Source organism: Pelecanus crispus, chromosome 2, assembly GCF_030463565.1.
Source record: "Pelecanus crispus isolate bPelCri1 chromosome 2, bPelCri1.pri, whole genome shotgun sequence".
NCBI classification, from domain to species: Eukaryota; Metazoa; Chordata; class Aves; order Pelecaniformes; family Pelecanidae; genus Pelecanus; species Pelecanus crispus.
In genome coordinates, this window is record NC_134644.1 from 582611 (window position 1) to 594599 (window position 11989).

General features: G+C 66.7%; 1 protein-coding gene across 1 annotated transcript; it reads left to right on the top strand.

Annotated features, from left to right (window-relative positions):
- The first annotated feature begins 4602 nt into the window (after positions 1 to 4602).
- LOC142593061 (uncharacterized) lies at positions 4603 to 10153 on the top strand. The gene is given in 5 exon segments (XM_075706498.1): positions 4603 to 4627; positions 5036 to 5260; positions 5967 to 6080; positions 7020 to 8726; positions 8729 to 10153. Coding segments are annotated over 5 exon segments (3063 nt in total). The 3' UTR covers positions 9721 to 10153.
- The last annotated feature ends 1836 nt before the right edge of the window (positions 10154 to 11989 follow it).

Sequence of the window (11989 nt, forward strand, 5' to 3'; positions counted from 1 at the left end):
GTTAAGAGGGGTGAGGGGGCCAGGGGTCAGGCTGAGGGGCCGGGGGTCAGGATGGGGGGCCCGGGGCTGTTAAGAGGGGTCAGGGGGGCCGGGGGTCAGGATGGGGGGGCCTGGGGCTGTTAAGAGGGGTCAGGGGGGCCGGGGGTCAGGATGGGGGGGCCTGGGGGCTGTTAAGAGGGTGTGAGGGGGCCGGGGGTCAGGATGGGGGGCCCGGGGCTGTTAAGAGGGTCAGGGGGCCAGGGGTCAGGATGGGGGGCCCGGGGCTGTTAAGAGGGGTGAGGGGGCCGGGGGTCAGGCTGAGGGGCCGGGGGTCAGGATGGGGGGCCCGGGGCTGTTAAGAGGGGGGGAGGGGGGCCAGGGGTCAGGATGGGGGGGGCCCGGGGCTGTTTAAGAGGGGTGAGGGGGGCCGGGGGTCAGGATGGGGGGCCCGGGGCTGTTAAGAGGGGTGAGGGGGCCAGGGGTCAGGCTGAGGGGCCGGGGGTCAGGATGGGGGGCCCGGGGCTGTTAAGAGGGGTCAGGGGGCCAGGGGTCAGGATGGGGGGCCCGGGGCTGTTAAGAGGGGTGAGGGGGCCGGGGGTCAGGATGGGGGGCCCGGGCTGTTAGAGGGGTGAGGGGGCCGGGGGTCAGGATGGGGGGCCGGGGGGTCAGGATGGGGGGCCTGGGGCTGTTAAGAGGGGTCAGGGGGGCCGGGGGTCAGGATGGGGGGCCCGGGGCTGTTAAGAGGGGTGAGGGGGCCGGGGGTCAGGATGGGGGGGCCCGGGGCTGTTAAGAGGGGTGAGGGGGCCAGGGGGTCAGGCTGAGGGGCCCGGGGCGAGGCGGGGGCCCGTGGCCAGGAGCAGTGTCAGGGGGGCCCGGGGCAGTGGGGGTGGCCGGGCTCCCCCGGGAGATCCGGGTGGGGTGGGGGGGTCGGGTCCCCCCGTCCTGTGCCACCCCGGGGCCGATTCGGGGGCTTTTTGGTGCGGGCAGAGCCCGGGTGCTGGTCCTGGCTTCTCCCTCTCACTCCCTGCGCCGGTGCCCGCTGTCCCCAGTGCCGAGCCGCTGGCTGCGGCCCAGTTGCGCTGGGAGCAGCGGGGCTTCGTTATGACCCAAATCCCGGTGAACCGGCTCGTCCACCCCCCAGCCCGGGAAGCCCCCGCTCGGTGTTTCAGCGGGGAGAGGAACCGTTCCCGGTGCGACGGGCAACACCAAATTGGCGGCAGCTGGTGCGTGCGGGCGGGGCGGCCGGCGCGGCTCGGCTCGGGGGGGGGGGGGGATTTCCCCGTGAAATCTTCGCGGCGCCGAGGGCCGCTTTCCCACAGAAAGGACGTGGGGGCCCCCGGGGGGCTTTTCCTCGGTAAAACCGTTTCTGGGGACAGCCCCGCCGCGGTGACGCCCTCGGGAAGCACCGGCAGCGCCCGGCTGCCGTGACCCCGCGGGCGCAGGGCTCCACGGCGTGGGCGACGCTCCCGGCACTGCCGGGCGATCCCCGGCCGTCGCCGTGGCCGTGTCCTCGCTGTCTTTGCCGCCGAGGGAGAGGCGGGAAAAGCTTCGTGATTTCCCAGGGCGTTTAGAAACGGGATCGGGACGGGAAAACCGACGGAGACGGGGGAGAGGCTGGGTTTATCCCGCCATGGGCAGCCCCCCGCCCCGGGCTGCCGGGAAGCGCTGCGCTGGCCGTCGCCGCCTTCCACAAAACCGACGTCGTGCCCGAAATCTGCTGAGCTGAGCGCCGGCTCCAGCCACCGTGGCCGCCTCCGTGCCTGGTTTTTTGTCACCGCTGCCGCGGGTCTTCTGTCCCCCGCCGACCGGCAGACGTAACCGGCTGCTCTGACCGCCTCTCCGGATTTTATCCGGCGTGCCGCCTGCCTCCTCGGCCTCACGCTCGCCGCAGCCCCGGCCCCTCTCCCCCCCCTGCCCGCGCCCCTTGAGCCGGCCCGCAGGCAGCTGCCCGCCAGCCGGGGCCTCCCAGGCCGTAAACAGATTCAGGGCCGGGGGAATTTTGGTGGTTTTGGATGGGGGTTCTCCCGCGGTCGCTTGTTTTCCCCGCTCCGGGCTGCCCCAGAGCTGGTTCTTCCCCTCGGGGCAGGGTTTGCGGGCAGCTCGCTGCCGAGGGGCCGGGTTTGTGCCGTGGGTTCGAGGCCCTGCCTGCGCTCCTGCCTGCTTCTGCCCGCTGCTCCGGCGAGCCTCGGAGAATTCTCCCCCAGCACGCCGTTCCTGCCTCTCCTTGGCCGTGCCGTAACCGGCCCCGGCGAGCCACGCCGCTCGGTTAAACGCGTACGCAAAGCGCCGGCGGTGCCGCTCGCCGGGGCTGAGCTGGCCACGGGATCCTCGCCGCTCGGTGGGACTTAACGATCGGGGGGGCTAACGATGCCTGGCGCGGCGGAGAGCTGCATCCCCGCATCCCGATGGGCGTCTGCACCGGAGGATCCCAAACCCATGAACGCGGCACGCTGCCGGGACGCCTTGGGATCCCAGCCGGCTCCCACGCGGCACGGCTCCGCAGCCGGTGCTCCTCTTGCCAGCTGGCTCCCAAAAATAGTCCTGATTAAGCCCAGGTGTTGGTCAAAGCGTTGCGTTTGCTGCCGGGGCTTTTGAAGGGCGGCGTGGGGCCTCGCGCGTGGACGGGGGGGCTGATCTCCGAAGCGCCGTCGCCGCGTTAGCCCCTCCTCGAGGCACCGCGTCCTGCGCGGGATGCTTGGCGAGGAGGGGAACAGACCCGGCGCCTCCAGAGAGGGCGGGCGAGGCGTTCCTTTCCGACCCAAATCGGGCAGAAGGCGTTTTTGCTGGTCCATCTCCGACCGGGGTTTTGGGGAGGGAAGCCGCTCGGGCTGGGCGACCCTTGCTTCCCCGCGGCACGGGAGCCGGCAGGCCGGGAGCGGGGCAGGGCTGCGCCTTTGCCGCGGCCCGCTCTCCGCGGCGGGGCGAGGCCGTGCCGGGAGCCGTAGTTCCCCGTCCCCGCGGCCGCAAGCAGCTCTCGGCGTGCGGTGACAGGCCTCTCGGCGCGGACTACAAATCCCAGTAGCGCTGGCTGCGCCGGCTGCGGGGAAGCTTTACTGTAAACAGAATGAATCCGGGCCAGACCCCGAGGTCAGCGCCTTTCTCTCCCTTAAATAACTCGGAGGAGGAGGAGGAGGGAGACGGACGCCAGCGGAGCTTCTCCGGAGGCGGCCGAGCTCCTCCGGCTTCGCCTCTCGGCGTGCCGCGCCGCTTCCCCCGCTCACCGGCTCCTCTCTCTTGCTCTCCCAGGGACCCGCAGCAGCCATTTGGAGGAAGTCGGGGAAGATCGGAGCCCGCGACCGTGGCGGAAGGCGGAGGGGAAGGACAGCCGCCGCCCCGCGTCCTCCCCGCGCTGATGTCCTCTCCCCTCGCCGGACGGCCCCGAGGGGAGCGATGTCTGCGGGGGGAGCGCCCCAGGTACGCGGTTTGGGGGGGGGGGGGGTGGGGGGGATGCAGCGGATCCCGCTCCGTTCCTGGGGGGAAAAGGCCGGAGCGGGGCCAGCCCTGACCGCGTCCCTCTCGGGCAGAGCGGAGCGCGGCGCCGGGGCGCTCGGGAGGAACCCCTGCTCCTCTTCCATGCCGCCGCATTTTGGGAGGGGCGGTGGCGGGGGGGGGAGCCCTGTTGGGGTTTTCCCAGGGGCTGGGAGCTCTCCTGGTGCTTTTCTCCTCGTCATTTAGAAATACCGACGCCCCAGGAGCCGCGCTAGCCCCCCCCCCCCCCCCCCCCCACGCGAGACTTTTTTCTTTTAAATTGGCGCTTCTTAAAGTTACGGCAGCCGTCAGAGCGCGGGCTGGGCTCCGTGTCTTCTGCCATCTGCTCTCCTTGCGCTCCTGCCAGGCTACGGAGGAGTTTTGAGGGAAGAAGAGAGGAGTCCTGGGGAGGGAAGACGGGTGGATTGGGTGTCGAGCTTCCTGGGAAAAGCTGCTCTGGCTCCTTGCAGCGGTTTCCTCCTTCGGTCCGGATCCTGGCTGGTTTGGGAGCGGGGCTGGGTTGATCGAGGGATGCGCTTGGGAAAGATGCGATCTCGTTAGAGGGGGTGCTGAGCGCGCGCTGCGTCAGCCCGTAGCGAGCGCCGCTCGAGGGTTTCTGTCAAGCGATGCTCTTGCTGATTGGGGAAACTGAGGCACGCAGGAGAAGCAGCTTGCCTGCACTTCCACGCTCCTGCTCCTTTCCCGAAGGATTAGAGCTGCCTTTCGACCCGCCGCATGCGGGGGCTCGGGGGCAGCAGTGCCCGGCCTTGCGCCTGGTTTGCCGGCCAAAACCAGCCCTTACGGTGCCGGAACAGCTTTTCCCAGCTTTCCACGGGGAAAAGGGCCTGGGATTTCTCCCGGCTGCGCCGCTGTGGATCCGGAGTCCAAGGAGAACACCTTGGTGGTGATCCCGCCGAGCCAGCACCTCTCGAGTTCAGGTTCAAGGGGGGTGCGAGGGTTTTCCGAGGGCCCGGGTGTTTGAAGCGGAGCGGCACGCCTCGCCGTGGGGCTGGGGTGGCCTGTGGGTGTCGGGCGCCGATTCGAAAGCCCGCCGCCCGTCCTTCACAGAATCACGGAATCGTTTGGGTTGGAAAAGACCTTTCAGATGGCCGAGTCCAAGCGTTAACCTCGCACTGCCAAGACCACCGCTAAGCCATGGCCCTGAGCGCCACATCTACGCGTCTTTAAATCCCTCCAGGGCTGGGGACTCTCCCACCTCTCTGGGCAGCCTGGTCCAGTGCTTGGCCACTCTTTCCGTGAAGGAATTTCTCCCAATATCCAATCTAAACCTCCCCTGGCGCAGCTTGAGCCCATTTCCTCTCGTCCCATCGCTGTTCCTTGGGAGCAGAGCCCGACCCCCCTCCCTGCCCCCTCCTGCCAGGAGCTGCAGAGCGATCAGGTCTCCCCTCAGCCTCCTCTTCTCCAGGCTGAACACCCCCAGCTCCCTCAGCCGCTCCCCACCAGCCCTGTGCTCCAGACCCTGCCCCAGCTCCGCTGCCCTTCTCTGGACACGCTCCAGCACCCCAATGTCCTCCTTGTGCCGAGGGGCCCAAAACTGGACACAGCATTCCAGGTGCGGCCTCCCCAGCGCCGAGCACGGGTGGACGATCCCTGCCCTGCTCCCGCTGGCCAAAAAACCAAAGAACCAAACCCCGCCAAAGCGATGGCCATCTGCTGAAACGCTTCTCCTCTCTCCTGGACCAGCCTGCCCACGCCCTGAACCTGCTCCCTTACCCCAGGCTGAGCGAGGTGCCGAGAGCCGGACACGAGCTGGATGCTGTCGGCGCGGAGATCCCGTCCGACCCCTGCACAGGTGAGTGCCGAGGACGGCGGGCGGGCGGCACCCGCGCCGGGCAGGCTGCGCCGGCGGGGGAGCGGAGCGGGTTGGGGATGCGCTTGCGTGTTCTCCGGAGTACGGTCGGTCCTGCCGTAACACCCGAGTCCGACTGAGCGCCGGCAAGAGTCTCCTCTTGACCGGGGTTCGTGGGGGACGCGGGGGGTGACGCAAAGATCGTATGTAAATGTATGCAAATGTGGCACCGCTGGGAGGAATCCCCAACCCGGAGCTGGAGGCAGGTCCTTCAGCCGCTCTGCCAGCCGAGCTCCTCTGCTAAAGATGGAGGCTTCTCTTCTGCTTGGGAGGCTCAGGTTGGAACTAATTGCATTTTTGCGGTAGCCTTTGAAATCCGATCGTAAAAGCGTTAGGCGGGATCTTAAGGGCAGCTGGGCGAGCGCGCGAAAGACTGCGGAAAGAGTCGTTTTCCGAGGAACGGCGCTCCTTCCCACCTTTCACCTTGCCGGGAGGAGGGAGCCTGGTGCTGCTGGTATTTCCTTTTATCTTTAATTACACTTCAGGCAGCAGAAGCTTAAAATAGATGAAAGCGATGCCCCCAGGCTTCGTTAATTTTAGCTTATTTGTGAATTCACGCAGGCATCTCCAGCATAACGATGTCTATGCCGAACGCGTGTTTTGCAGCGTGACACAGTTCATGGTGACCAGCTCTTATCCCTTCAACCAGGCTACAGATTTTTCAAGCCCGGTGGTTTGTTCGGTATTAAACAGTCGGAGGAGCCGTACGCCGAAGGCCAGCAGATGCAGGAGGAGAGCAAGATCCTCGTGAGCCCCTGCGCGGGTAGGTGCTCCTGGCATCCCGGCAGAGGTGGGAATCCGGCCTTGGCAGGGGATGTTCCCCTTGGCAGGCAAAGGCCGTTTTGGGCCAGTTTGCGGCCGTTTTAGGCCAGTTTGCCGCCATTTGGGGCCAGTTTGCGGCCGTTTTAGGCCAGTTTGCCGCCATTTGGGGCCAGTTTGCGGCCGTTTTAGGCCAGTTTGCCGCCATTTGGGGCCAGTTTGCCACCATTTGGGGCCAGTTTGACACCATTTTAGGCCAGTTAATGGCAAGTTTTTGCTATCGCTGCTGCCGCCAGCACCGCTTTCGGCGAGTCAGGGGTGGAGCGGGCTCCGGGCAGGGTTCCGATCCCGCTGATTCTTTAGGGTGTTATAAACTGCAATGATTTAGCGTTAGGCAGTCCTGCGAGGAGCAGGGGGTTGGACTCGGTGATCCTTCTGGGTCCCTTCCGCCTTGAGATATTGGAATCATGGAATGGTTGAGGTTGGCAAAGCCCTTTAAGATCCCCCAGCCCAACCATTGACCCAACGCTGCCAAGGCCACCACTGAACCCATTAAGGGAAGAGTCGTAATTCCATGTTTCCTGGCTTGGGGGCTGGATTATTTTTTAATGAAAGTAAAAACTGGGAATCATTAAGGTTGGAAAGGCTCTCTAAGATCATCAGCCCAACCATCACCCCAACACCCCCATGCCCACTAAACCATGGCCCCCAGTGCCACCTCTGCCCGTTTGTTGAACCCCTCCAGGGCTGGGGACTCCCCCACCTCTCTGGGCAGCCTGGTCCAGTGCTTGGCCACTCTTTCCGTGAAGGAATTTTTCCCAATATCCAACCTAAACCTCCCCTGGCGCAGCTTGAGCCCATTTCCTCTCATCCTATCACTATCACATTCTATGATTCTATGAAAGACTCTGAAATTAATGTCTCGAATCTTTTTGAAATCTAGTTGAGCCCGGGCAAGTGAGTAAAGTCGAACAGCCTGAGGAGAAACCCGGGGGAGCTGCCGGCTCCCTGGAGCTGTATCCCGCAGCCGCCAGCAGTTCCAGCCGCTGGTTTCACGGCGGGCAGCGCGCGCCCGAGCGGACGGGCATGGAGAGAGACGGCGCCGCCGGCCTCAGCCCGCTCTCCAGCCGGGTGACCTGCTGGGTGCCGCAGCTCGGCGCAGGCCCTTTCCGCTGCGCCCAGTGCGGGAAAGGTTTCCGCCAGAAGCAAAGCCTCATCACGCACGAGAGGATCCACACCGGAGAGAAACCCTACAGGTGCGGGGACTGCGGGAAGAGCTTCAGCCAGCGGCCCAACCTCCTGACCCACCGCCGCGTGCACACGGGGGAGCGCCCCTTCCCCTGCGCCCAGTGCGGTAAGAGCTTCAGCCAAAAGGCCAACCTCCTGGCCCACCAGCGCATCCACGCCGCCGGCGAGAAGGCGCTGGCGGGTGGCGAGCAGGAGGACGGCGCTTCCAGCAAGCCCAAACTGCGATCCCAGCAGAGGAATTACCAGGAGGACACCCCCTTCGTCTGCCCCGAGTGCGGGAAGAGCTTCAGGCAGAAACCCAACCTCATCACCCACCGGAGGATCCACACTGGCGAGCGGCCCTTCACCTGCTTCCTCTGCGGCAGGAGCTTCAACCAGAAGACCAACCTGGTGACCCACTACCGGGTGCACACCGGGGAGCGCCCCTTCGCCTGCACCCAGTGCGGCAAGCGCTTCACCCAAAAAACCAACCTGGTGACGCACCAGAGCACCCACACGGACCTGCGTCCCTACCCCTGCGGGCAGTGCCAGAAGTGCTTCAAGGACAAAGTCTCCCTCAAAGCCCACCAGAAGACTCACGCCCCGCGTCAGCGGCGCTGCCCGGGCCGCAGCCCGGCCGCCGGCCTCTCCTACGGGGCTGCGCCCACCCTGCTCCAGCCCGGGGGTCCCGAGCAAGAGGCCTCCTTCAGCCCCATGCCACCGCTGCCCGTTCAGAAGATCCCCGAGGGCCAAGAGCTGTACTCGTGCACGGAGAAAAGCTTTCCCCCGAAGGAGCCGCTCCTGCCGCACCAGCAAGCCCCGCTGGGCGAGCAGACCTTCCCCTGCGTCCAGTGCGGCGAGGGGTTTTGCCAGAAGGTGACGCTCCTCCGGCCGCAGCACGGCCCCGCCGCCGAGGCTCCCGGGGGCTGCGCGGCGGCCTTCAGCCACGGCCCGCACCTCCTGGGGCACCTCGGGGTGCAGCCCGTCCTCGGGGATGCGACCCCGCCGGCTCCCCCGGCCCCCGGGGCGGAGAAGCCCTTCATCTGTAACCAGTGCGGCAACAGCTTCGGCCTCTGGCTCTCCCTCGTGGCGCACCAGAAGACGCACGTCGGGCAGAAGTCCTACCCGTGCCCCGAGCACGAAAAAAGCTCCGGCGATGAGCTGTCCCCCAAAGCTCCCCAGGAGAAGCAGGTGGAGGGGAGAGCTTGGGTGTGCCCCGAGTGCGGGAGAAGCTTCGCCCAGTACGAGCGTTTGGTAAAGCACCGGCAAAACCACCGGGGCAGAGGGCCCTACCGCTGCGACGTCTGCGGGAAGAGGTTCAGCCTGAAAACCAACCTGGTCACCCACCAACGCATCCACACCGGCGAGCGGCCCTTCACCTGCGGCGTCTGCGGCCGGCGTTTTAACCAGAAGGGCAACCTGGTGCCCAGTGCGGCAAGCGCTTCGCCCAAAAACCCAACCTCATCGCTCACCAGAAGACCCACACCGGCAGGCAGCCCTTCACCTGCCTGGAATGTCCCAAGCGCTTCAAGAGCAAGCTCTCCCTGCGGGTCCACCAGCGAGTGCACGCGGCGGAGAGACCCCAAAGCGAGCCGGGCCAGGCCCCCGGCCTCCAGACCCACCCGGGGAGCCCCTACCCCTGCTCGCTCTGCGGCGAAACCTTCGAGGAGCACGGGGAGCTGCAGCTGCACCGGCAAGGCCACGCCGGAGAGCGGCCGCACGCCTGCGCCGAGTGCGGGAAGCGATTCCGGCAGAAGGTGAATCTGGCCGTTCACCAGAGGACCCACACCGGCGAGCGGCCCTTCCGCTGCGCCGAGTGCGGGAAGGGCTTCAGCCAAAAAGCTCACCTCCTCCGGCACCGCAGGACGCACGCCGGCGGCATCCCGCCCTCCTGCTGCGAGGGGACCTGCCCGGCGCACCAGGAGGAACCGGACGCCCGCGGCGCTCCCTTGGGAAAGGGATCCGAGCCCCCCAGCTTGCTTCTGCCCCCCTGCTCCCGCGGAGCTGCTCACGTGTCGCTGGCTCGGGAGGAGCTTCGGCCGGGAGCGCAGCCCCCCAACAGACCCGAGAGCCCCTCCGGGGCGGCAGACATCCTCCTGCAGCTGATGCAGGAAGACCACCACCTCGTGTCCGGCGCCCACCACCCGCAGGAGGGACCCGCGGGGCAGTGCCCCTGTAAATGCACCGACGGCGGGGAAGCTTTGAGCCCGAAACCGCCGAGCCTGCCGCCGCAGTGCTGCTGCGCCGACTGCGTGAGCCAGCGGCAGCTGCTCCTGAAGCCCCAGCCCGACTGCCGAGCCGAGCTCTGGTGCAAGTACGGCGGCTGCGGCAGAAGCTTTGAGGAGAAACGAGTCCTGAGAGTGCCTGAGAGAGCGCACGGCGAAGAGAAACCCTCGCCGTGCCCCAGCTGCTTGTAACGCCTGCGGCAGGCTGCCGAAAACCTGCCTCCGGGCGAGGGACCGGACCTCATCGCTCTTGCACTAAAAGACACCAAACCTAAGGAGGCGGCGGCAGCTCGCGCCGGGGGGGCCGATCGCTGACCAAACGAGGACAGCGCCGAGGGAAAGCCAGGACTCGTGGTGCCTGCCGGGACGCGCTGGTGGCGGGGACTTGGGAGAACCGTGGAGGATTTGGGAACAGGAGGCTCAGAGGGCCGCTATCGGACGGGGTGAAGCAGGAGGTGGGCTCGGGTGAGCTCTGTCTCATCAACAACCCAAATCTGGAGAGGGGACGGAGCTGAGGAGCAGCGCCGGGACCCTGGCTCCGCAGCGTTTGCTCTTGCTGCGGCTGCGCGGACCGTAGGGAGCGGGAAGAGCTCGGGACGCGGGATCTGTTGGCTTTAAAAAAAAAAAAAAAACAAAAAAAAAACGCTTCCGTCGTGCAGCAGGCCCGGCGGCGGCACATCTGCCCGCTCCTGCCTCCAGGTTCGGCTGGGTGACGCGCAGACCCGGAGACGGCCGTGGGGCAGAGCGGGGCCTCCGTGGGCCAAGGGCTTCTCCCAGAACCCTCCATCCTTCTCTTCCGGACTGGACATCGTTCCGCAAGGATGCGTTTGGGATGGAGAGCTGAGACGCGCCGTCAGCTGAGGGGGAACAGCTTCGCCGGGCCTGTGGCTTCCCTGCGGGTGGAGCGGAGGAGCTGGGCGAGCACCGAGAAAATGGGAAACAGCTGGGAATAACGGCCTGGAAGCGTCTCGGCTCACCTCTGCTTCCAAAAGGGACCCGGGAGGTGTCCGGGTCCGGAGCTCCGAGCCCGGAGGGGCCGTGCAGGGTGACAGGGGGGTGGGGGGGGGGGTTAGCTTGTGCTTCTCTGCTTGCTCTGTGGATAATCGTTCTGCCTAGCACCGCTTTCTGGTACTCAATTAACTTCTGAATAGGTAACCCGGACACGCCGGGGGGAGCAGGAGCGGCTGTCGTCTGCCGGAGCCGTCGCAGTAGCTCGTGGCGGTGCCCGTTTCCCTGCCGCAGAGGCGCCGGTTGCTCGCCGGGGCTTGCCCGCCGTCTCCGCTTCCCCGTCGGTGCGGCAGAGCCTGCGGCACCGGGAGGCGAAGCCGGGGAGCCGCTTCGTCGGGCGCCTGGGGAAGGGATGTCGGGGCAGAGCTTCGGAAACGGGAACTGGGCGCCGGAAAGCCGCTTCGAAGGGCGCTTGATCTGAAAGGGGAAGCGAATCTTGCCTGCTGCGACCGAGGGGAACCGCCGTCCCGCCGCCCGCACGCCGTCACCCGCCTGCTCCTCGGCTGCGGCGCAGGAGCCGTGTCTGGCTGTGCTGGGCCGCCGAGCCTCGCGGCTGCGACCGCTGGGCAAAAACCTGCCTTGAAAACACCGGGGATGGTGTTACCGGAGCCCAGCTTGGTGCCGCGCCGCTCGCCGCCAGCCCCCGCCTACTCATGTACATTTTTTGGGGTGCATCCCAAGGGGTGCAGCGGAAGGAGAGGCTTTGGCACCTGCCCGGGGCCGGGGCGACAGCCGAGGGGACGCCAGGACGGTCATGACCGGAGCTGCAGCCGGGGTGATGCGCCCCGAGCCGACGAAGCAGCCGGGTGGGAGCTGCCTGGCAGAGGGGTCCCGGCACCTGAAATCTGGCAGGCTGGGGTGAGCGTCCGCCCCCGTCCCCCCTCGCCCGCTCCCCACCGGGGCAGACACGCCGCCCTCCTCCCCTCCGCTCCAGCAGCATTTCAGGTCCTTGCAATTCTATTTTTTTGAGGTTATTTAAAATAAAAGCTTTCTCACAGCAGGCTCCTGGCTCCTCTGTCCTGGGAAGTGTCGGGGCCGTGCCGTGGAACGCGGCACGGGGGCCGGGCTGGGACGGTGGGGACTCCCTTAAGCTTAAATCCAGGCCGGAGCTTCGGCTCGGGTGAAGGCAGGCGAATTTTTGGCTCAGCCTTGAGCCCTTCGTGACCGTCGGGGCTGGAGCCGCATCCCCGGGCCCTGCGTCTCCTTTCCTGGCCACGGCACCGGGGCTGCGTGGCACCGGGGCTGCCTCGGAGGGTGACGGCAGGGACGGCGTTGCCGGGCGCCGGGGACGTCGTCCCGGAGGAGCCGCCGTGCCGGTTGTTCGTCCCCGCGCCCGCTTTGCTCCTCTCGTTCCATTGCAGTTTACGGCCGTGCCGCTGGCAACGCTGCTTGCCGGAGCGCTCCTGATTTTTCCATCTCGTAGCAAAAACCTCTAATAGGAACAGGAGAAAAC